Raw genomic sequence first — 26,896 nt, forward strand, 5'->3', positions numbered from 1 at the left:
AATATTGTCAAGAGTTTAGTCATTCCTCATTCAAGTAGTCTATTACCTACATAGAAAACAACAGCCCGGGGCTGTAACCAATATGGCGGCTGACTTTGTCTGAAAGCAATTTACTCCAATCTGCGATTGCTGTCTCGTATGATTCAGTGGCATTTTTGACTCATTAGAAATGCATAACCTTCATAACGACTAATATGTAGAGCGTGACACTAGCAACGTCAAGGCCGCGGGGTTTTATTCCGAGGGAACACATAGTTGCGATTTGCTTTGGTTAAAAGCGTCTGCCAGCTATGCAAAATTCAAGTTTGGCTTATTTAGATGGGCTGTTCTTTTCCCACAAAGCAGCTCTGTCAAGCGACAATGAGGTTTTGCTCGAGACAATAATGAAAACCCATAGCGATTAGGGGTTTATTACTTTTAATCAATTCAGCTAGCTACAAAATGTCAACCACTTCACAGACTGACAGGATACAGAGGGAGTTTTAATATTACATGCGTTGAGGACATCAATCTCACAGTTTAACCTATGTCATTCAGGTAAGGTATTTATTTGACTTCTTATAATAACTATTCAACATCTTAGTGATTTGGTGTGCATAGCTCTAAGTACAGAAGCAACAAAAAAATCCTTTTTTTTTTTTTTGTTATGGATTATTTTTTACCAATAACAAACCACACGGGGAAAGTAAACTAACAGGATACAGTCATCTTATAAAAGTAAGTTCTCTCAGAAATATGTGTCTTTGCTTTACATTGCAAATGATTTATTTTTTTTCAGAGCATCCAAAACCTATGATACAGTAAACAACCAGTCCCCACCTTTCAGAACATCATTTTCTACACCAAACTGCATATTCATTTTTAGAAAACAAGTCATTTTTGCAGGACCACCACACCAGCGTTGGTTTCGTTTCCCATCACATTTCCTCTTTAAGTCACTTTGCATTATTGTACAACAAAGGTCACAGTCTGTAAATATATATCATCGACTGAAATGGTGGCACTATTGCAAACTTGCAGTAATATGGAACGTTCCACTGTGTCCTAATACTGAGCATGCTTTTGTCAATTTTGCTACTGCCATGATTTATAGAATTTTTTTTTGTCATATTTTTAAAACAGGTTTTATTTATAAGACGCTAAGATCTACCATTTGTCATGCATAACGCACAATTCACATCACTTGGAATGCAATGTTTTTACTACTACAGCTACAGAATCTAGTTGCACATCATCTAAACAGTAACTGATTATGGTTGTGATGAGGGATATGAACTAAAGACATTGATTGTAAGTGCTTGTTGTATTGGTATCATTTGCAAAATCTTTTTTTTTTTTTCCCATTTTTCATTGTCATGACAACATCAAAATAAGGAGCATGACAGTAGCTGAGTGGTGTGACACAGTTTTACCAAGACGATACTGAGATATACTGAAAAGGAAAGACAGATTGTTTAGCATTCCTATATAGTTCCTCCAGCAAAAATTCAATATATATATATATGTATATACACATAGGCTATATGTATACACATACAAGCAGATAGGCTATATGTATACATACATACATATATGTATACAGGCAATAAAGAGAATTAAAAACTTCACAAGTGAGCAAGAGCCATCGAGTCAGCACTATATACAACCTTTGGAAAGAATGATACAGAGTATAAGAAATCATTTTACGAGGACAATCATTGAAAAAGCTGACAGACGACACATAGAACGACATTTACAACGGGGGCCGAGTGATATGTGCATGTGTGCAAACCTAGAAGGTAAATACCATGATAAGCGCATTGCCTTATGACAAACTGCATGGTTGGTAAAAGCAGGCAGACCAGAGGTTTAGCCACTGCCCAGCATCTTTGTGGCCCTCTGGTTGGCTTCATCAATCCTGGTTTTGTTGGAATCAGCCTGAAATAGACCAAACAGCGCTTTATTAGCAAAGATGAATTCATTTAAATCTAACCATATATATATATATATATATATATAGAGAGAGAGAGAGAGAGAGAGAGAGAGAGAGAGAGAGAGATGCATATTTAAAAAATCAACATAAACTGACCCTATTTATTTTATTAATGAATATTCTAATCATTATATATCCCCCAAAAAAAGTTTGGCTTTTTAATCTGTAATCAAAATAATATATTTTATATATAAAATGTACAATAAATAATCTATATATAAAATATATGACAATACAATATTTAGTTATATTAACAAATATTACTTTAGTAATTCCCAATTAAGTTATGGAAGTCAACATTAAATAAAACAGTTTTTCTTTTTAATCAAAATAATATCATATTGTATATATAAAAAATTCAGTGCATATATATATATATATATATATATATATATATATATATATATATATATATATATATATATATATATATATATATATATATATATATATATATATATATATATATATATATATATATATATACACAGTATATATATTTATAATGTATATATAACGTCACATAATTTAATACAATATATTTAGATATTTAATATTTCAAATTATGTATAAAATATATAACAAAATACAACATTTAGCAATATTAATAATTTGTATGTTTGTAAATTTTTAATAGTAAATCCCAATTATTTATGTTAAAGTCTGTCTTTTTAATTATATTTATATATATATATATATATATATATATATATATATATATATATATATATATACAGTACATATATTTATATATAACGTATCATAAAATACATTTAGATATTTTATTTAATATTTTAATTATATATAAAATATATCACAAAATACAACATTTAGTAATATTAATAAATATTAATTTAGTAATTCCCAATTATTTATGTTATGGAAGTCAAACGTGTTGCAAATAGATATTCATGTCAACTCTTAATTTGTTGAATTGACTTTTAAAACGGCACTTTAGGTTTCCGTTTTATCATTGGAAAACCCAACAGGGGAAAATGTCCTCGAGAGCCAATCCATACCTTCTCCATGATCCTGTCGATCTGGCGGTTCTGGGTGTCAATCTCGTTGCCCATATCAAGGGCCATGTGGCGCAGGTTACCAATGATGCCTCCCACCTGCTCTAAGTTCTCATCCATCTCGTTTTCCCTGGCGTCATCCGTTACCCTGCACCCACAAACACGGTAGAATGTCACTTCAATAATTTCTCAAAGCATACACACAGACGGGCTATCTATAAATTTGACCTCTTAAAGCCTTTTATTTGAGCTTTGGCTACACAATTAAACCTCTCTCTTAAAGCTACCCCTCTTGACTGGGTGTCCTGGAATCCTGGGCGTCTCACCTGCGGATGAAGCCTCCGCTGATGGCCATCTGTTCACGCTCATCCACCACGCGGGCAGGCTGGCTCGCTACCACTCCATCCTGATTGTTTCCCCAGGCCTTGCTGGCTCCACTCTTCATTCTGCACAGAGTCGGGGGAAGCGTGAGCACTAGGGTAACCGGACACTTCCATATCAGCAGCAGTGTGTCCACAGATCAACAACAAACATGGATTACCAGGCAAGCATAACAGGGATGGGCTCATTCTCCTAGGGGCTTTTCAATTTGTAATGCTATATCCTGCGGACATATAACATACATGTACTTGATGCTGAGACACATACCTTTCTGAAAATGGGGGACGTAAATAGAGGCGGATAGCCATTTATAAAAAAAGAGAAATGGGACTCGGAGGTCACTTCTGCCCGCCCCATGGCACATGAGCTGTCCCCATCTCAAATTATGACAAATAACAAAGAACACAGGCCATGGCGACAGACAACACAGAGTAACAGGACTGCCACATCAGTGGAGACAAGTGTAAATAACTTCAACAGAAAAGAAACTGGAGGAAGAGAAGCGCATCCTATCTTGCCCTTTCATTGGCCACCTCTCAGCTCGGTGTTTCCGACTCTTAAATATGTGTTAAAATTAATATTATAATGAAAGAAAAGCAATGACAGATCCATATTGTTATGAGATTGCTAGCCCAGAGCCACAAATGACTCAATTATTGCTAATTATAGCCTTTTACACACCAATTATCCAATGCAAGCTTATCAAATATGCCAAGAAGTTATTATGATTATTACTATTTATTGTTGTAGACATGCCACTGGGATCTTCTGATCATTCAGAGACGAGGTATAGAACAACAATAATTGGTAACACTTAACAATAAGCTTCCATTTGCATTAGCTGACATGAACTAACAATAAGCAATATATTTTTAAAACATTTTTTAATTTTTGTTATTTAGTCAAAATATAATTGTTCATTGTTTGTTCAGGTTAGTGCATTAACTAATTAACATACAACTTTGAATAATCTATTAGTAAATGTTGAAATTAAGATGAATAAAGTGCTACCCAATAAACAAAAGCATGAGCAAAGCCCATGTAAAGACTAAAAGCAGTATCATAATTTCCACTGCAGACTATTTTATTTAATGGTCTATCAATATGACATTCTTGAATTCATTCTAATAGCATCAAGAAAATCATAAACTTAATTTATATATTCTAGACATGAATTTAGATTGCATCTTTTGCATAAACAAGGCAGTTTTATTCCTCAACCGTAGTTCTTGCTGTGAGTTGTTGATCAGGATTTTAGTTCTAATTTCTTGATTTATCTAAAGAGAGATGGCCAAGCCTCCCACTGCAGTATTATTTATAGAGACGGACTAAAGCTACAATTCCCCCGGCTGCCTTCCCTCCGTTCTCTCTCTAAACAGCATGTTGAGCTTTATCTAATGTGAAGGAGCAGTTAATACTCAAACTGGCAAATAATGCCTATAAAATATATTATAACCTTGAATATCTTATTTTTCCTTACATATTCTGCAAAATCATGTTCAAATGCTGCAAATGTTCAACTATAAAATAATCTACTAAAAATGTAATTTGATTTTTTTAAAAATCAGATATTTTATTTAAAAAGTGACGGTAATTTTGATAAAACTATAAACTGAGTTCAATGCGAACCACACAATCTGACCTAAAATTCAACCTCCCTGAGCGCACTGGGTTCATTTGTGCCTCTGCATCAGTCCGGGACTTTATGACAGGCTGTCACATTAAAAAAAAAGAGCCCTGAATATCTGCACTGTATCTTTTTCTCTGTCTGACCTAGATCTCGTCTGCTCCCCTTGGGGAACCAGCAAAAGCATTGGCTCTCTCCACTGTACTGCGGCTATAGACTGGACTGTGTGTCCTGTTCTTTGCCGAACTATCCCTGCCAACATAAATGAGACGGGCTTAGATCATCTGAATGACTTTCAGTAGGAGTTGGTCATCAGCAATGTTACTATGCATTATTGCTCATTAACAAATAGCAGCAATGTCAGTACCATCATTAGCAAGAGATGCACAAGCATGCATTTGGCATTCGGGGACATGCTATTGCAGTCATACAGGTAGCATTGATGGATGTGCTTTCAAAGTTGTAAAAAAGCTAGATGCTTAGCCTATACATGTTCAAGCAGATAGCCTGTTAAATAGCTGTCTTTTAACATAGGTCTATATAGCCTATATGTAAGCTACTCTATCATTTTGAGTCATTTTGACCAAGAAACATATTTTTTAATTGTATGCATTGAATGAAACAGGAAAGTGCTTTCTAAAGATATAATTATGATGTTTCTGTTCCAAACTGTTAGATATATAGCTAATCTTTTAAATAGAGTCGGTAAAAAATTGGATGGAATTCATTCAAACATGCATTAAATAAGACATAAATATAACAGTTCAGATAAAATATAACGCATTTAAAATATAGTGTACAATATATTTACAATTTTAGCGATATGATCCTCTAGTCTGGACGTTTCCTGAAGTAACCTCACGTGACATGTTTACCCGCTGACTGTGTTTTATTGACGTGGGTTTTTTTTTTTTTGCGGTTACAACGCTGATGACACGACAGATGACACATTTCAGTAAGTTGCACTATATCTTTCAACATGCCCTCTGATGTTCATTCATGTTTTTCGTGCTTATAAATAGTAGTAACAACATAGACGCGATCATTCGCTCGCGTTGAGCCAGTCACAGAGTGATATATAACACCATTACTGAGCGCCAAAACGCCATCAAGGCCGTAACCTTGTCTTGAACATTGGGGGGACCAAAGTTTTTTATTTTTATTTATTTAAATAAATTAAATAATTAGATTATTAATAAGAATTTAAGGGAATAAAGAATAATTAAGAATGGTAAAAGTTGTTCTAGGTCTAATTATAGCTTATAAAGTTGTGAAGTAATCCAAAATATTTAAAAAAAAATATGCACACGTTCACTCTTGTTAGTATGTATGTTACTGTGGGTCGTTAAACATATTTATCGTAAAACAGTTGTCAAATATTAAATGTTTATTGAATTCACACTAATCTTCAGTGACCATTAAGCCCCGCCTTCTTTGATCTGATTGGCCATCATTTTGACATTGACGAGCAGTGTTAGATCGCCGAGGCAGAACAGAAAGATACAAATGTAACTTTTTGAAATGTCTTCCATCCTAGCAACAAACAGGGCAGTGTGTAATGGAGAGCAACAGCTATTAAGAAATATCAAATATTGGACAATGCCTGTGGTGGTTATGGCCCTGCCATCTATAATTTTCATTCGTTCTAAAATGTGCATACTTTGAAGACTTTGAATCATTAAAACTCATTTAAAACACAAAACAGTCAAGGTGTTTGAATAATAATCATGTTTCTACACAAACGACTCAAAATGATGAGTGCATCACTTATGCTTTATGTTAACTAATCTTGATGGACTGGAAAGGATTGAATAATAATTTATAATACTTGAGGTAATACAAATTTAAATATAGTATTCAGTATTTTCTATTCATTTGTATTGCGACTGTGTTTAGTGACTTATAGCTCAACTTTGGCACATCCATGCAGTTTTAGTGGTTTGATTTAGTGTTCATTAATATGTTGACTTGGCTTTGAGGTGTGCAGCATGCCTTATATTCATACATTTCATTGATAAACTGTCTATCAAAGGACCCAGAGCAAAGGCTATCGGGCTGCTTTACTTTTGTGAGCATGTGTGACCATGCTGTGCTTAGGATCATGGGTTGTGAACTTGGCGAGCCACCCTGGGCACGCCTGACTACAGGCCTCTGAATAAGATTTATTTTTAGGCAGGCAGGCAGGCAGGCAGGCAAGCAGCACCTACTTGTTACATGGACAGGAACAAAGACCACAGAATTTTCCTAGATCGTTCAAATTCTTTTCTGCATCCTTCATGTCCTTATTGATTTGGTCCATTCCCTCCTCGATGCGTTCCAGTTGCTCTGATTAAACAACAAGTAATTTATCCCCCACAGAACGAGAGCAGGTGTCAGGAAAATAAAGGAGGGAGGAAAGAAAGAGGAAAGAGAGGACAAAGAAGAGAAGACAAAACTTCAGACAGTCACTGTGACAAAAGGAAACTCAAAATAAAGGGAGGGGGAAAAAAAACGGACGCCACCACATACGTAAGATCCGTCTGCCACATAGGTCAGTACCTACTTGTTACATGGACATATGAAAAGGCCACAGCATTTCCCTAAATCTTTTAAATTTTTCTCGGCCTCCTTCATGTCTTGGTTGATATGGTTCATGCCATCTTCAACACGATCGAGTTGTTCTGGTCAGGACAAAGGGATGACAGCAGTGGAATGAATTTGACTGGCCCTTGTTTTACAAGAATATATGAGAAATGAGCACTGCTGAACTGGATGCGATATTGTTCAATGCATCTAGAGGGGACGCATGCATTAGAGTGAACCTACATATGCAAAAAAAAAAAAAAAGAGTTAGGAAAGAGTTCAAATAGCAAGACTTCATCCTTTATTAATCGAAATATGCATCGGTCAACATGAAATCAAAACGGACCCTATTTTCTTTCCTAATGCACATTTCTGGATTTATCAGGAACGAAATGAGATTAAAAAGTGTCTTTTTAATCCCTATTCCAAAAGTTTCCTGCTGACATCACTGAGGCTGTTAGATAGTATTAACCAGTAGTCAAATAGCTATTTTTATTTAAGTTTTTTAATTGATGTTTTTTGCAAACTCAAATCAAGTCAAGCCCCATTTTTACTCATTATTATCCTTATCACTCAAAATATGTCACATTACGGAAGTCTTTCGCATGACTTTACGTTGACTTTCACATTTAACACTTGGAAAACTTGAATTTGATTCCATCGGCCAATAGCAGACAGAGTCTCCCACAAGGGACACTGCAGGAGGGCGACACTGTGTCTTTAATTAGACCTTGGGGCAGAATGAAACACTGCCCTGATCGCTCTCAAGGCTTAGTGGCTGGAAGCGGACAGCCTCGTTTTTCTCTTTTTCTTCTCGTTACAATGGAAGAGGGTGCAGCTTATGGTTTGTTTGTCTGTGTGGTTAGGGGATGATATGGCTGAGGTGCTGGGTGACCCGTGGTGATGCAGTCTGGCATGTTTGTCGTGCACACAGGGTGTGTTCGATATTGTTAAGAGGTTTAGTGAAAGTATCATTCACAGGAAAGAGAGAGGCAAACTGGGAATGGTTCAAGAGGGAAACAAGCCTACCACATCAGTTGCGTTTGTTTAATCCCTGGCATTCAAAGACACTTTCATTTAGGCAAAGCAAATTAACCTAAATATGATTCATTTCCTTGTGTCAACATTCTATACATTCTCATTTAAAACAAGAAAATGAACTTTTGACATACCTCGTTCCTTGATAAAGCTAGAGCTTAGTGTCACCTTTGGGCTGAGAGCTTCATTTAAATAGGCTTTAGGCCGCAGTTTGAGGGGATGAAGGAGTGAGATCTCATTCCCCTTATGAAAAGACTAATTACTGGCTGCAGACAGGGGGCCCTCACACACAGGAGCCAATCAGAGGGCTTCTAAGAAGCTAACGCTTAAAGCAAGGGCAATTATGTCGTTTTTAAAACCACACTAAGCCAAACAAGCTAACCGAGTGCTTTTTTAACATGGGAGAAAGCTGGTTACAGCCTTGCCGATTCGTATGATGGCGCACTATGACTTTTTACTGATTGAAATGACACTGTTACAGTATTTCATATCTGGTTTCTATCATATTAGCATTATGCCAGGGATTATACAAAAGAGTATTAGTGCAGTCTATGGGGAAGAGCGTCATTTGTCATTACCAGCTAAATCGATCGTTGCTTTATTTGTTTTCTTGAACTTGTATTGTTACAAGCTGGCCTAAAAAAACTAATGTGATGGCAACTACTTTTTTAAAACTGAACTGTGAATATATTTTAAATGGACAGTTGCAGTGGCCAGTCCTGTTAATTTGGTAAACGAGTATATTGAAAGAATATTAAATTAAAGAGAAAAGTGTGTTAGCAAAAGGGTGAAAGATTTAGAGTTACTTCAGAAAAAGCAGAAGAAATCAAAATTGCATTGCACAGAAATGACTGTAATTGCTTTATGCGCTAAGCAACTGAATTAACTAAAAAAATCAGAGATAAAGCTAAAAATCAATTTATAAAACATACTATATTTGCATATTACAATGGCACATTGGCATATTCAAATTTTATATGAAAAGCTAACACACATATACAATTTTTATTCAAAGATTAATGTGCCAAGAATGGAAGAAAATTGTTTTGTCATCATCTAAAGCACTTCCACACTTACCTCCCTGCTCATCCAGCATAACCAAAGTCCTGATACCAGCATCTTTACTCTATGCGTCAAGAGCCACGGTGAAGAAGAGTTGAAAAGAGGGTGAAATGCATGGAGAATAAAGGAAAAAGAAAAAGGGGTGAGATTCAGCACACAAAGCTCATTCCAGAGGCAGTCTACAGAAAGACATCTTTTTAGGCTGTGCTAGTGACATTTCAAATTGCATAATGTTCTTCTCCCTTTTCTTTGACTAAATAAGCAGACGCTAATTACTGTGGAGCATAAAGCCCTGATCAATATAGTTCGTAAATGCACTCTGCGCTAATGTGAGAGAGAATCTATTTAGAGTAGTTTCTGAGCTTTCGTGATCCATCAATAAAATATTCTGCTGAAACATGATCGGATTGAGCCAAAAAAACTTGTTTGTTTAAGAGTATAAATGAGTGTTGGAGTACAGTCAAACATTTAGGCAATGCAACAAATACAGTGTGGTCTCATTGAAGGTGTTATACACAACGAGCGATGCCTTTTCGTTCCTCTTATTGAGGGCAGATTTAGCACACACTATTTGGTGAGCTTATTAATACGACGACAAATCATCTGGCACTTCATTAAAGCTTCTAAAGCGAGTTACACTCGTACAGAGGACACATACTCCTCCCAAACCCCAGTAAAAAATATTAAGGGACATTAGCGTAAAGGCCAATACAGATGTTCTCACAGATTCCAATTCATATCTTGCTATAGAAGTCCTTTAATAGAGCCCTGCAAAGGTCTGGGTTATAAATCAGCTCCCACTGTGCTGGTCTTTAATGAGAAACGTCTTTGAGCAACCCGCGTCCATCACTATTTGGTCACTGGCATCCCAGATCTCATCCAACACTTACAAAATATGACTTTTTCCGTGAACCTAATGATCGGCGAGGAAAATTTACTGTGCCGTTTTTTTCCTGGTGTTCGGAAAATAACAAGCAGCTGTGACATATTTCAGGAAGTGCAGCTTCAGCGCTTTGAGGGGAACGGGATATCGATATTTGGAATAATCGTAAGGCTCGGTGGTGCATAAATCAGCAGGACATGAAGCAGCACCCCCCCTCCTTCCGGATGGGATCACAATGTGCCCTAAATGGATCCTTGGGGATTAATTTGTTTGTGCCATAAACCGCTGAATTTCCACGCAGCAGTAAAAGCCTGGAACAAACTCAATGCTTCTACTAGTATAAATAATGAATGTGATTTACCTCCATTTTGGCCTAACGCAGGAAAACTGCTGATCGTCTATAAGTGCCGAGAACATTTGATTAGTCTAACTAGAACATGAAACGGCTGGTATAAGCTGACAGTTTCTTAGACCCGACCGAGACATATTCCTGATTTGTGTGCACCCTCCCTCTCCCTGTTTTCTTCCGTCTATCAGTCTGTCAGCCTCTGAGTCCTCAGGCGACTTGTCTATTTGTCAACTCAGAGGCGACTTATCGCTTCCCTGATCTGCCAGTAATGGACATGGCGAGGTGCTCTTTGCAGAGATATGGCTTGTGATTATCATTATGACCTTGAGATATGCCGTGGAGACTTCATCACAGCTCAGCTATACACACCTCTCTTCTCTTTCTCTAACTAACACCTTCAACCCATCTAGCCTAGAATAGTCAAGCCCAGCTTGTACTCAGCTCTGTCTGAAGACTAAAGCTCTCATGATAGAACAAGAATTATCAAATTAGATATTAGGATCCTTCTCATTCTTATATTGATCTACTTCTTACCATAGAATTATGTTCATTTTCTATGGCTGTCAATTTAATATGTTAATGTAGTACATTTCATTTGCAATTCGCTTTTGGATTTGTTAAACATGTTGAATCAACAGCCCTGGAAATGGAATATAATTCTAAATGCTAAATGAATAAATGTAAAAGTAGTTTTAAAAGTCTCTTATGCTCACCAAGTCTGCATTTATTTGATCAAAAATACAGTAAAACAGTAGAATTGTGAAATATTATTGCAATTTAAAATAACTTTTTTATGGCAACTGAAACTTTTTTAATACAAAGTTCAAAAGAAAAGCATTTATTTAAAGTACAAACCTTGTGTAACAATGTTAAAGCCTTAAATCAAGCGAAGCGTTAGTTCTGGCAGGTCACGTTAGTCAAGCTCGCATCAGCTGACTGTCAGCTGATCTACGCCTACCTATAGGAATACAATGTCTATCACAGCATACATGTATAAGCTCCTTCAGTATTATCAGCAGCTATCGCGCTTCTCCGGAGCTAATTACCCTCCTCCATCCCCAGCTCCTCCTCTCATCAGTCAGGATTGGCATTCTGATTCCCCTTGAATCAGGCTAAATTCCCAAATTATGTTGTACATTAAATATTGACATTAATGATATCTGCAATACAATGCATTATGTTGGTTCTGTTCTGTTTACCCGAAGGGGGGGTTTTCGCTGCTCTCCCTGCGCATCCATGCTAGGCTGCATGGATGTGCAGGGAGTTCTTGGCCAGAACAAAACCATACCACCAATCCAAACTACGCTGATCAGGCATAACATTATTGAGGTGAAGTGAATAACGCTGATTATCTCTTCATCACGGCACTTGTTAGTGGGTGGGATATATTAGGCTGAACATTTTGTCCTCAAAGTTTATGTGTTAGAAGCAGGAAAAATGGGCAAGCGTAAGGATTTGAGCGAGTTTGACAAAGGCCAGATTGTGATGGCTAGACGACAGGGTCAGAGCATCTCCAAAACTGCAGCTCTTGTGGGGTATTCCCGGTCTGCAGTGGTCAGTATCTATCAAAAGTGGTCCAAGGAAGGAACAGTGGTGAACCGGCAACAGGGTCATGGGTGGCCAAGGCTCATTGTTGCACGTGGTGAGTGAAGGCTGACCCGTGTAGTCCGATCAAACAGACGAGCTACTGTAGCTCAAATTGCTCAAGAAGTTAATGCTGTTCTGATAGAAAGGTGTCAGAATACACAGTGCCTTCCAGTTTGTTGCGTATGGGGCTGCATAGCCACAGACCAGTCAGGGTGCCCATGCTGACCCCTGTCCACCACCGAAAGTGCCAACAGTGGGAATGTGAGCATCAGAACTGGACAACGGAGCAATGGATGAAGTGGCCTGGTCTGATGAATCACGTTTTCTTTTGTCGATGTACAAAACGGGTGCGTGTGCGTCGTTTACCTGGGGAACACACGGCACCAGGCTGCACTATGGGAAGAAGGCAAGCGGGCGGAAGCAGTGTGATGCTTTGGGCAATGTTCTGCTGGGAAACCTTGGGTCCTACCATCCATGTGGATGTTACTTTGACACGTACCACCTACCTAAGCATTGTTGCAGACCATACACCCTTTCATGGAAGCGGTATTCCCTGGTGGCTGTGGCCTCTTTCAGCAGATAATGCACCCTGCCTCAAAGCAAAAATGGTTCAGAAATGGTTTGAGGAGCACAATAACGAGTTTGAGATGTTGACTTGGCCTCCAAATTTCCCATATCTCAATCCAGCCGAGCATCTGTGGGATGTGGTGAACAAACAAGTCCGATCCATGGAGGCCCCACCTCGCAACTTACAGGACTTAAAGGATCTCCTGCTAACATCTTGGTGCCAGATACCACAGCACACTTTCAGGGGTCTAGTGGAGTCCATGCCTCGACGGGTCAGGGCTGTTTTGGCAGCAAAAGGAGGACCAACACAATATTATGCCTGATCGTGTATATGCTAATTATCAATCATCTTCGACGATAGTGTTCCTGACAGAACTGTCACTTTTGATCAATTGAATGCATCCTTGCTAAATAAAAGTATTAATTTCTTTAAAAATATCGTACTGACCCCAAACTTTTGAATGGTAATGAATATACAGAGATTATGCCAGATCATATATTAAACATTTGTGATCAGAAAAGTGAGATGACATTTTTGATTAGAAATATAATAAATATGAATAAATATATAATATAAATGTAATAAAGCGTCTTTCTCTTACCTCTTCCACAAGCTGCAGCATACGGCGAGTGCTCTCCAGCGACTGTGGGGGGAGGAAAAAGATGTTAAAACCGGAATTCATTAGGAACTGACAGAGATAAAAAACCTCCACAAGCTGTAGTGTGTGTGGGAGGATTTTTAACACACACTATAATCAATAAATAATCAATGGATGTTCTTAACAGCGCCTCTGTGCCAATACATTTAACAAATATAAATACAATTTGCAGTGTTCAATGACTGAACTAGTTATGCTTTATTGTTTAAATGCTTAATAAACAATCTGTGTGAAATAATGTCTCACTGGTCGGTGCTCTGAGGCACCAAGTCAGAACATTATTCATCTCTCCTTTCAAAATCTATATCCTTAGGCCATCCACCATTATGACACCTTAAAAATGTTCCCGTCTCAAAAATGTGCTTCAATAACATTTGAGCTGAACAAATTCCTTTTTTCTTTCTTCCAACTAAACCTTTCAAATACCAAACATATTTCAAAATATGTAAATCTACAGCATTTTTCACACAAATATCATGGACTGGATGTCTGGATATTTTGAATTCATATCTCAGTAGATCAGAAGGCCGGAGGACATTTTTGCAGTGTGCTGTTTGTGTTTTAATATTCTGCTCAGCTGTGAGAATCATAGCGTGGGGCGGCAGAGAGGAGCTCCATCAGGCTGCAAACACACAGGCGCCACCCCCAGCTCTCTCACACACACACACACAGCAAATGCTGCAGCGTTATGTAAGGCAGAGTGCAGGTGAACCTCCCTCCACATGACACACACACACACATTCACATATGGACTCTGACATCTCACAGTCACGGCCCACAGAACAAGCTGTGTACAAATAAATAAATCTGTAGCATAAATTACAGCAATTTATCCGAACCTCAATCAACAGAGCATAAAGACATGAAATAATTAACTTGTGTCAGTGACTTGGATAAGAGCCAAACAAATTTAATGACTGCTTCAACTAAACAGATGACTAAGCAAATTAAATAATAATTTTTTAGTCTCTGACTAGTGGCATTCATGCAGCATCACGTAAAAAAGTTGTAAAAAATGTGTTCAGTTGTAGAAGTGGCCAATAACAGGAAGTGACCAAGTAATAATCAGCTGGCCAACATGGCCGCCTCCATGATGTGACTGGAGTCTTCATGTCATGTGAGTGTACATGATTGTTTTCACAATTTCACAAAATTGCTATTCATTTCAGTACCACTTGGCTCGGTACTCAAAAACACATCAGTGCTGCAGCAAAGCTCTATTTTGATTGTTTATGATTAAAAAAATACTATTAATTTCTTTATTGCTGAATGCATTTTTAAACAAAAAAAAAAGTTGTATACTCATCTACATTCATCATTATCAGAATACACGTTATTGTTGCACAAAGCTCCATTTTGACTTCGTAGTTGGCGCTACATTTGTTGCTTGTTGGTACATGTTGGTTGCAGTCAGTTGATGTTTGATGGTTGTTGTTCATGTGAGTGTAGCATAAAGGCAGAAAGTGAATGTCCTCACCTCATCGGCCAGCTGGTCTGCACGTTGCTGCATGTCTGAGAGCTCATTGCGCATATCCGAATCGTCTGCCATGGCTGCTGGGTGTGCTGGGTGGAGCTGGTCTCCAACTGGGAAGAGTGGGCTTTACTGGAAGTCTGGGGGAAGCTGAAAGAATTGGACATAGAGAAAAGGAAAAAATTAAACAATGGAGCTCACTCGAATCATAAAGTGTGTCATCCAGATTTAAGAATTAACAAAGACAATATACTCATCCTAAACTCTCCCTTTTCTAAGACCCATAAGCACCAAAAAAAAAAAAAAAAAACCATGAATGATAAATTCATAGGGCCGATATAGAGTTATTCAGCTAATAAAGCCATTTCATTTACATAGGCTAATTAAATGTCATGAAATGGACAGTAGGACATTGTCTGCTCTGCTCTTTTAAGGAACCCATCGCCTCCTCTCGTACACTCTTTCGAATAGCGTCGATGTGGTGGCTGCTGTGTTTAGCTGATTAAATTCTTCCCTGAGGTTCTGGGTGTACCAGGAGAAATGATTCCCTCCTCTGTCACGGAAACTGTGAGCTTGACAGATATATTCCTGAAAAGACTGGCTTGACAAGATATCCCAAGAGGTCTAATAAGAACAGCTTAGTGAATAATTGTGAGTGCGTGTTAAACTGCACACGCATGTGAGCTTCAATCCTTATTCAAAGCCAAAAGTAAAACATGTTTTTGCAAAACCAGACCAGATATTGCCCAGGCATTTTTAAATGTGTTTTAAGCAGAAACTTCAGTAAAAATCTTTTTTGATATTTTTCAAATATCTCCAACTCAGCCATCCACAAAATGATCAGTGAAAAATCCCAATGAATTCCAAGCAGGCATGAAAAAGCGATACTGCTTCTATTAATTGCATAATTGTACTCAAGCGATTAAATTTAACACGCCTGCCTGACCTTTTACAGTGAAATACTCCAAAGACTAAAGGCTCCAATATTACACTCCCATCTCCACAAGAGAATGTCATCTTCTGCTTTGGTTAAAGATCAGGGAGCACCAATCTTAAATTGATTGACCCATCACCCAGGCTGTGTACTGATGCAAGCTCTCTCAGGGTAGTAGAAACATGTTTTTGATGAATTTGCAGTATGGCATCATATGTCACGGTGCCCTAGCTGGTGCCAGTGAAACAAACTAATACAGAAACGTCTCTCACATGTCCTCGCTCAACCTCTGATGAATGAACTCATTCAGATTCTGATGAGTGCATAAAAATGTCAGGTCAGTGAATGACAGCCGTAGAGAATTCTTTGCGGCGGTATTCTTGAAACAACCCAAAGGTTGAGCACAATTTGAGAGACCAGCCCAGAGGAAAAATGATGGGCCAAAACAAAGAGGTGCCTTGCTATCTCTTTTTTTTTTCTCATGTGGAAAAGCAAAACAACGTTGGAAAATTGTCTTAACTAGGCCAGTGAAACCTCAGGACTCATGTTTTCTGTTAATTTACTCTACCTCCACGCTGTTCCTTACTGCTGAAAAACAATCATTTAATTTGCTTCTCCCTCCACATCTTTTAACTTCTCATTTTTTAACTGAGCATACATAATGTTATTTGCCGTATTATGAATACGAATGACACTATTAGCAGTCCTTTGGATTGTAGGCTAGCTAAACCTAAACGATGTAAAAAGAAAGTAAAAAAAGAACTGAGCAGATGGAACCCTCAATTATTGACTTGTTAGCAGGTGCTCTCTAATTTCTATTTTTCTTTTTCTTTTTTTTTCCACATCTGCTTTCAGGTTAAAATAATTGTAGTTGTTGCCTATATCCCAGGGTTATTAATAATGCATTAGGTAGTAGTAACCTTTTTCTATAATATTTCCAGTGCACTGTCAGTCATTAAATATAGAGGAAAAACAATGCAAATATGTACGTGCTCTCATTCCTGTTCAATTGATGGCTGTCATTATTTTGTGCTTGTTAAATGATGGCAGACAAACCATGCAAATTCTGAGGCAGTCGAATGTGCATATAATGAGACCTGTGTGCATCTCTTCAGAACATTACTATGCAAACGTGTAAATTATAAACAAAGAATGGACACGGATTACAAGAAATGAATACTGGTAAACTGGAAAAAATGCAATGCAAATAAAGCAATGCAAGGGCTTCAACCTTTCAAGACTGGCCTATAATTATGTGCAAAGAGTACCGCATTAATGTATTTACATACGTTGTGATATCTAGCCATTAAAATAAATCACTGATATATAGAATTACATTTTTGAGCATCACATTTAAATTGGACTTAATGCATTTTAAAGTGGGAGGGACAATGAAACATCTAGCAGAATTTTTGCTTTAAAAAATGAGAAAAAAATATTAGATTGGACTAACGTTTGGACCTCTGAAATGAAAGTTTTACCGTGATGCCTCTAAAAGCAGTAAACATAACGAGTTGTTTCTTATTGAAATAGGCTACTGATCAATAATTATTGATTTGGCTACTGGAAATTGTGTGTAGCTGTATGTTTGTTTACCAAGACAATGGGAAGCTCTATGGTTCAAACATGCTCTTTTAGAATAGCTGTGTGTGTGTGTGTGTGTGCGTGTGCGTGTGTGTGTGCGTGTGTGTGTGTGTGTGTGTGTGTGTGTGTGTGTGTGTGTGTGTGTGTGTGTGTGTGTGTGTGTGTGTGTGTGTGTGTGTGTGTGTGTGTGTGCGTGTGCGTGTGCGTGTGCATGTGTGTGTGCGCGCTCACTCATCCTCCGTCTCGGGCTGCCATTTTGTTTTCTCTCCTCAAACATGCAGCCTCTCCCTTCACTGCAGCACTTCAGTTACCACACAAAAACTGTCCTCCTCCAAAACGTAGCTCTTTTTTTCCTCACATGCTTCGCTGAACGCCATCTTCACCTTATATCCCCTCGAACGGAATGAACTTATCATGCCTGACCTCTAAATCTCTGAGCCAGGCGAAACAGACGTGTTTTACGAGATTACCTTTGAAATCGGGTTATGGTATTTCCCCTCAACAGTGTTATGTATGTTGCAACAGATTGACTCTCGTAGAGCGAGTTATTGAGCTTGACATGTTTTAAAATCTCCAAGAGAATCCTTATTCACAAACGCAAGGACAGAAACTCAAACCATATGCCATTTGTTACTCATTTCGCTACCTTTTATGCTTTATGGACATCTGACATGGCCTTCAAACCAAATTCAAACATACTGAATGCATCAGAAAGTTGCATAGCTAGAAAAATCACACAAAATGCACGCCAACAGTTTGTTACGTTTAGCTGAACAAATGTAAAATATAAACTGCAGCAGGCGATGCATTATTTAAAGAGGTCTCTGAGTTCATTAATGCTTCCATCTGTCTCCAGCCGTGCCCTGTCCTTGATTGAAAGCCGTGGAGTAACGGATAGAGCCAGCCACCTGTAAACTATGGCTTATTATTCACAAGGCAATACGACCAAATGAGGAGGACAGGCCTGAGCGATGCCGCCCCCTCCTCTCATGAGCAGTGATTAATAGCATCAGTTCCCTTCCTCCTGAGTGGAGGATTGCGTGGAGTGATTCCAGAGCTCTATTAACTTGTGCCCTAAACTCTTACTGTTCACACTCCTTATACACATCATGTATATAATATGTAGAAATACTACATATAATCATGTAAACCATGTGGAAAATTAATTTTAAGATGGAAAGACCTCTGCTGCAACACAATCTAGTTCAAATTTGATTATACTGTCGAGAATTAGGAAGACTCCACCACCAGCCTGAGGAGGTGGGCTTCTCCAGAGTTCCTCCCAAGTTTCCTTCTCATCTGCATCTCATTTTGTCAAAATTTCTACTGTCTGGTTGCTAACATTCTGTCAAATATCTTCTTTTGTGTTCAACAGAAGAAAGAAACTCATACAGGTTTGGAACAACGTGAGGGTGAGTAAGAGATGACAAAATTTTCACTTTTGGGTCAACTATCCCTTTAAGCTAGCCTAGAAATCTAGACGAACCCTAGCGGCAGCAAATCTAATTTGCAGCCAGGGTAGTCTAGCAACTCTCCGTTGACTTGCGAGTTGGAAAAACCAAACTCTGGTCAGGCCAATCACATCGTGATCATTGCCGCGGTCCTGAAAGGCAACCGTTTATCCCGCCCCTCGGATTGAGCCCTGCCAATAGTGAGCTCCCAGACCCAACATCTTGATGTGGGTCTGGCTTGTCCGGCTCCCTTTAATTATGTTTTACTAAATTGTGTTATTTATGCTTAAAATAACTATCAAAAAATAAATTCCAATGGGGTATGGAAAATCAACTGAGATAGAGTGTCTGAAAACGAGTATTATTATCTCATGCAATTTTCTCAATTAAATTTTGTTTAAAAACCTTTTAATACACTGCCCGGTAAAACTGTTTGCCTGCTAGGCAAATGCTTAAGAGTCAATGATTGGATCATTATTGCAACCCTAATTGTTGGAGTGTGTAGCTTTTTATTTCTTAACAACCACGTAGGAAGACACATATTGGCAATATTCCAGGATGACAATGTCAAGATGCATCAGGCTCAAATTGTGAGTCCAGACCTTCAATTCATTGAAAGTCTTTGGGATGTGCTGGAGGAGACTTTACAGAGTGCTGGACTCTTGCATTGTCAATACAAGATCTTGACCAAAAACGTATGCACCTCTTGATGAAAATATATATTGATGATAATTTCCATAAAGAGGTGCATCAACTTTTGCTCAAGATCTTGTATTGACAATGCAAAGCGACTTTTTTTTTTGGTCGGGCAAAAAAAAAAAAAAAAATCTGCTTTGGAACAATAAGCATAGTGAAAAGTACTAAATAAATGAACAAATAAATTAAAATAATAAAATAAAATGGAAACTTACTGCAAGGTCAATGTTTGGAATATTTATAATCAAAAATAGTGAACGCCACAAAATAATTTCTTGCATCAAGAAAAAAAGAAAAAGAAAATCAGCAAATCTCACAGGAACAGACCATGTACTCTCCAACAAAAAATCATTAGGCTTGTGATCTGTGGCGGTCATTAGTACTGATCTAAATTATACATGTGGCTGCATACTGAGTATTCTTCATAGCAGAATCTATACTACGCACTCATGTTGCTGCACCATAAATGACTGCAGTAGCCTCAGAACCTCATCTATATCCCCCATTTTACATTGGGTTGAAGGGTCTTGTGATTTAGCAGGGATCCAACAGCCAACAGGCAATAGAGTCCATTTCAAAAGCCCATTTGTGTTCAGCTCTGCAGCAACAGCATCAGGTCCTCTGCAGTCAGAGCCCTCCCTTCTAATCGCCTGTAAACTCCCACTCATGGGGAAGCCCCGGGATGGATTTATTAATAACGCGGCCATTAAAGCAGACACTGTGTTCCCCACCCAACACCCTGATTCCCTCGCCTCCCCATCTGGCTCCAAGGTTCTTGGCGATATGACGAGTGATGAGTTTGACAGGGCAAGGATTGGACGGCTGGCTATGCAGTCTGTTTGAGTGTGACCTTCACATTTTTATTGCAGCTTCATAGAAATGATCATCAGAAAGCGGCAGAGGAATGAGAGTGAGTGCAGCCATCTTTTTTAAAATATTCTATAGAAACAGACCCATTTAAAACAACAACATTCAGACATCCTCACACCTGCAGAAGATCTGTTTTCAACTGCTATTTCTTTGCCAGTCTTATTATTGATTGGCGTCCTGTTATTGCATTTACATAATATGCCTCTTCAACAACAGACGCTGCAGCAAAGTCAAATTGCATCAAAGGCGAATTGGGTGCCATCAAAGGTAATTTATATGAAAATCTCATAAACTGCACCGATGGTATCATGTGGTTGTGGCATTTGTTTTGTTGATCAGACAGGAGGGGTGGGAGGTCTCAAGAAAGAACAGAAAAAAATGACACCTGAATGATAGCATCAGCAGGTGTTCAATATTTGAGGAGTCATAAACAACAGACATTCAAAATCAATTAAGAAGCCCAGGATCCAGCGGCCAAAAGCATTTGCTCAATAGAAACACATGATTAACAGATTTATTTACCTATAGATTGGTGCAGGGGTGACGTCAAAATCTTGTAGACTAATGGCAAATGGGCTTTTTCAATTTATGTGCAAAATAAGGTGTGTGGTAAACATAGGGTGGTAATACTTGGACATTTTGTTCTACAATGTAAACTACACACACTCACACCCCAAATCTTGTTACTTTTCAGAAACATACATGTAAATAAAAATAAAAAAAAGCTTTAAAATTTGTGTGTGTGTGTAAAACAAAGCGTCCCAGTATCGGCAACTTACCACAGACTTTATTTTACTCATTATAATAATCCATTGGAGAATCTGACGGGAACCAGTGGTAAATTAGTCTTCCGGGTTTTTGACGTCATCCCTGCACCACTCTATTTCCTAGAGGTACATTTAGCTAAAGGAAGTAAAACACTTCAATTTAATGACGTCTTTTCAAATTTATTTTTGAAAGCACTAGCTAATGATTGATTACCTTTTTTTTTTTTTTTTTAGATATTTTAAGATATCTATAGATAAATATATATATAGTATATAAGTATTTGTGTTCAGAGAATATATATATTGATTATATTTTTCTTACCACATTAGCTAATTATTTTTAGTCTTAATATCTCATGCAATTTTGCAAGTAAATGTATCATGGTTAAAAGATTTCAAAATATTTAATGCCAAAACAAAACAAATATTTAGGGCACTTTAAATCTGGATTGGAACAATAAATATATTGCTACAAAAATTTGCCAAAATAAAAGAAAGAAAAGATATTCATAATGATATATAATGAAATGTATATTCACTGCATGACCATCGAAAGGTTTATTTCTGGTATATTTATAATCAACAATAGTGAATGCCACAAAATCAAAATGTCTGCGTATGCATGGACACGCACAGACAATACAAACTGGGTTTTTTTTCTGAATGAGAAACATAAGTGATTGACAAGCAAAGAGTGAATATACATACAGCAAAACTTTAACTATAGCAAATTTGTCTTTCTCCATACTATTGAATTATTTAAATGAGCCAGTGTTTATTATTATCAAATTACTGTTTGGCATCTCAAACATGGGTCAACAGTCAAATAATCCACAAAAGAAATATGCAAACATGAAGCAAAGGCTAATATTGAATTTCTAAATAGCGTTTACTATAGCATGCTGCTTAATACTGAAATACGATTCCACTTTAATGGAACCGGACTGTCTAATCGTGTAAACTGAGAAAGAATGAATCATCTGCATGAGCTCATCAATCTGTGCCTTTATATGCAGCGCCTCTTATATGTGCACCAACGGTAGAAAACTTCATGACATGAACTCTCACTACTCCGAAAGAGCTACAATTCTAAAATGGCTTCAGACTGCAGCTATGAGCAAATGAACAGATGCCATCACAATGACAGCTTGCAAATTCATTAAAAGTCCATCTGATAAGATACAAACATTAAGATGCCTATGAAAGACAAATGACACAGGTTAAGGGAAGTCATATTGACCATGCAAAAGCAAAACGCATTCGGATTTTAATCCACATGTACTTTAAACAAGCGCATGACGACATTCTCACATCTATTTCCACATCATAACAAACACAAATATGAGGTTAGGAGTTTTATGTGAGCATTTTCAAAAACTAGAGACAGTTCAGTTCCTTCAGTATTATGTGGCAAGTACAAACTACAGTAAGTTACAGCAGCTAGCTCTTAATCCTTTTGCTTAATCTCACTTTTTTAAGTAAATTTAAGACTGCACTTATTAACCACTGTGACCTCTGTAAAATGGTGTTCACAGAGAGCGGAGAGTGTCAGTCCTCATGCTGATTTATGATGCTTCTCTTCCCACCCTTAGAAACCTCCAGCACCATTGATATTCATAGATGGTGGAGGGGAAACCCACATGTGTGGGCAGAGCTTACAGGCTGAGATGTTTGCCATGAGGGGGCTTCTTTCTGCAGTCATTATGCATCATACAAGCTAATTCTTCGGGGTATCTTGTCTTGTCTCCTTTCATCCTCAGCCACCCTCCTCTGACGTCCCTTATCTGCCTTTCTTCTTCTCTACCAACATTACCCCCCCCCCCTCTTCCTATTGCTCATCTTTTCATCCATAGCTGTCTTCAGTCTTTTATGCTCTTGTGACGCATTTGTCTATATTTTCAATCTGTGAGTGTTCAACCAAGTGCACTTGTGTAGGACTGTCGCAGAAATATCCAGTAGCCATTTCGTACTTGGGCCCATGCTATTATTTGCTAGATGTTTAGTGTCCCCCAAGACTAGCTGCTCTTTTTAATTTGAGGATTTGCAAATCAGTTTCCATTTTTTTACCCAGCTGGTGCTTTAATCTAAAACAATTTTGCGCTAATAGGCGATATGTAATTAGGAATATGAAATCAAGGACTTTAGGGTGATAGATATAACATATCATTTTCTGTAATAAGCTACTGGTAAAGCTTCTGGTTTTCTTTTTTCATTGCATCTATCACAACATTTCATTGATACAATGATGGCGTATGTGATTAATCAAGACATCGACGCAACCATAACAAAGCACATCGCTGTCTCAGAGTCAAGATTTGATGAAACAATTTCCAAATGACATATTAATTGGTTTGTAGGAGATATTTAAGTGAATCACTCCTGACTGAACTCAGCCATGTATTAAAACTGGAATTTGTGAACATGTCCTGTTCAAAAATACATCTAATAAAGCTTGAATTTGTATGCAACTGTTTATTCTTATTCACCCATCAATTTGCATAAATAACCCATGTAACAATCCTATGGATGAATGACTATATTTTTTGTTTATCTCGAATATGTGGACTACAATTCAAATTGTATTGATATGACATGCTATATTATATAGAATATATTAATATTAGGTACCTTTATATGTTAAGTAGCAATGAGCATAGATAAATCAAGATGAATCGTGGTCTGGTATCGCGTGAGTCACCACTTATTCGGGGAACATCCCTGCCGCCCTGCTCTGCAGTCAAGCCAATAATAAGCCGCATTAAACCATCAGATTCAACAACAGAAGCGTGCCAACCTGTCTCTCACAACCGCCGCAAGGCAAATACAGACCGGGACAAGCGAAACTGAATCCTCTACTCACTGTAGTAAAGTATCATTTTCTGTCGCTCATATGCGTCAGTAACACTATGCGTTTTCACTGACCTCACAACAACAGAAGTAGCCTATGGCCAAAAACTAGAGTGATGTTAAACAATACCGTGGCTTCACAGCATGTGCAGGTGCAAGATGAGGGCACGTGACTGGAAAAGAGCTCGTCTGCAGTATCCTGACATGCCCAAGTCACACGGAATTTTTGACCGGATGATTAGATGATATTTCGGGTTGTTACGGACATCCGGTTAATGTAGGGATTTTACGCACGCGATAATACTATTGTGTAAGCGGTACATTCTGTGAGCCAGAACACGTGAGGATGTGGAGAAGATGGCTCTGGGTATCGGAGCATCACTGAATCTGCATACAACGGGTTTGGAGAACCATTCGATATTTAGGCTATTCTAGTCCCGTTTACGGTTCTCGAGCGCGAAATACTTCAGCCAATGTGGTTAGAACAGAAATAAACCAGATAAAAAAAAACATAAAAGTTAGTAGCCGACAGAATGATTCCTATGAGTCGATTCTTTTTAGTGAATGAACAACTTACAGAGCGACCTGTGTAGATTGATTCCAGAAAAAAAGATTCCTACGAGTCGAATGTTAGTGAATCAACCATCAGTGCGACCAAATTACTCTTATGAGTTCTTTGAAGTGAATCAAACACACTTACGAATCAGTCGGAGTTGTTTCTGAACAGGAAATGATCACTTTATTAAATGAGTAAAAAAACTGTTATGTTGTTAACATCAGGCTAGACCTGGTTGTTCATACGACAACGTGTAGCTTCACCTTATGAGTTTAGCTGTAATCAATAATAAATAAATACATGAATAAATTAAATATGCTACCATATTTAGTATTCTTAATTAGCCTAATTATTAATATTATATTAATAAGTGATAGTCACGAAGTCTGATGATCTCATATTTTGGCAACAGAGTTCTTTTCCCCCCAAATATATTTTTCTTAAAAGTAGCTACTAAAAAATTGGCAAGGGAATCATGAAATTCTTTAAGATTGCCACCCCTAATCATACGTGAGCCCGAATCATTGTCAATGAGGGTATCTCCAGCATCCGCCTCCGCTCGTCTTTGCTCAAGCCCCCGCCCATCGTCTAACACCAGGAAGACACGCACCGATAATTACCGCTGCCTCATCACATAGGCTACATACGGCAAGGTTGAGATTATTTGGTTCGAAAAATCTGCAGAAAATGAATATGTCGGTTCCATTCAATAAGTCTGACCGCCGCATCCTCCCATCTCACTTTCCCCACACTGCTTTCTCTGCAACACGAACATTAATTCTCGACCACTCTGTCGCATTTTGCCATACTGACCTCCCCCCGCTATCAATCGCTGATCACTTTCGTTAAATCTTCACCCGATGCTATCAAACCTTAATTGTTTATATTCTTATATAAAGTGAATCTGGCAAGGAAAGCGATGAGCCGATCTGGATAAAATGATGCTGCTAAATAAAACACCTAGGCGTTAGTTTCCTCTGTCATTTCAGTGATTAATGGTCTAATGCTGTAACCTCAACAGAGCCCTTTTAAAACGGTTGAACATCTGGTAAAATCAGCCTTACTTAGATGGCGCCTATGCGCAAAACTTTGCCAGACATAAAGCCTAATGGTAATTTTAGCTGCAGAGGAGAGGCTGGATGTGAATTCAGGACAGAAACGTATTCGCTGTCCAGGGTGCTGAAGCGCAGAAACCGCCCACATCGTGCCGCATCCAACACACGATTCAAAGGCGTTTTAACTACACATGGTCATCCCTAAAATCTGACATCCTACAATCAAGCTTAGGCTACATTCAATCCGTTGAACGGACACGAAAATTAAAGGCTACTGATATATTTTAATTAACCATCAGTTTTCACACTGCATTTGGACAAAAAACACACCCACTGTTGCTCGTGCCTGCGCTGCGACTAAAAGTCAGCCACTTTTGGCCAAACACATTTAGAAGAAAGAAGAAAAGAATGAATCAAATCCTTTTTATCATCTCCTCCGTTAAGTAAAGCCTACCTGATCCCGTTGTCTTTGGACGACCGTCAGTAATGAAGTGTCTGTCAGCGAATTTTAACAGCGAACCACCATCAAACCCCCTTCTGTAGTGACTGAGCTGCTGCAACGGCAATGCGTGTGTGTTCGTCTTCAATGGATAGCAACTCTGCCCTCGACAAAGATGGCGTCCGCTTTGACGTCACCGACGTTTAATAGAACTCTGTCGGGGAGGAGAGGCCCAAATAAAATTTCGCTCCTGCCGTGAAACATTGTTTGGCAGCAGCATGTGAATGTTGACTTGACAAGAACAACAAAACTCGTCTGATCTAATTTGGTCTTTTGTGTCTGCTGTGAAAAGCAAAAAGTGAAAATGTCACACTTGTTTTTGAATTAGCATGTTGAGATTAGACAACGGGGATATTGTTACCTTCTGAATGTGTGACATTTTCTCTCACATAGTTTTTATTCTTGTTTAATTTCGCATAGTTTATTTATTCAATCAATAAGACGCCATTTGTTTGACTAATGC

At 38.1% G+C, this 26,896-nt stretch overlaps 1 protein-coding gene across 2 annotated transcripts; it reads right to left on the reverse strand.

Moving 5' to 3' along the window:
- Positions 1 to 395: 395 nt before the first annotated feature.
- snap25a (synaptosome associated protein 25a) lies at positions 396 to 26,714 on the reverse strand. Of its 2 annotated transcripts, none has more exons than XM_079832008.1 (8): positions 26,389 to 26,714; positions 15,181 to 15,324; positions 13,647 to 13,688; positions 9,674 to 9,722; positions 7,204 to 7,321; positions 3,315 to 3,434; positions 2,992 to 3,136; positions 396 to 1,917 (listed from the first exon to the last, which is right to left on the reverse strand). In XM_079832008.1, the coding sequence occupies exons 2-8, from the start codon at positions 15,250 to 15,252 to the stop codon at positions 1,849 to 1,851; spliced, it is 615 nt and encodes a 204-aa protein (XP_079688134.1). In that variant the 5' UTR covers positions 15,253 to 15,324; positions 26,389 to 26,714; the 3' UTR covers positions 396 to 1,848. The 2 variants fall into 2 exon arrangements, with proteins under 2 accessions (XP_079688134.1, XP_079688135.1); XM_079832009.1 differs by lacking the exon at positions 7,204 to 7,321 and adding an exon at positions 7,539 to 7,656 and having other exon boundaries at positions 403 to 1,917; positions 26,389 to 26,509.
- Positions 26,715 to 26,896: the final 182 nt, after the last annotated feature.

Source organism: Gobio gobio (assembly GCF_949357685.1).
Source record: "Gobio gobio genome assembly, chromosome: 12".
Taxonomy (NCBI): domain Eukaryota; kingdom Metazoa; phylum Chordata; class Actinopteri; order Cypriniformes; family Gobionidae; genus Gobio; species Gobio gobio.

Bases quoted from the DNA above. Each gene is read 5' to 3' on its own strand.
- snap25a (XM_079832008.1), bottom strand. From the start codon at position 15,252: ATGGCAGACGATTCGGATATGCGCAATGAGCTCTCAGACATGCAGCAA. The intron at 7,322-9,673 runs GTAAGTGTGGAA...TTGTTTAATCAG, and splicing joins TATGCTGGATGAGCAGGGAG to AGCAACTGGAACGCATCGAG. The intron at 3,435-7,203 runs GTAGGTGCTGCT...GACTCTGTGCAG, and splicing joins TGTTCCTGTCCATGTAACAA to AATGAAGAGTGGAGCCAGCA.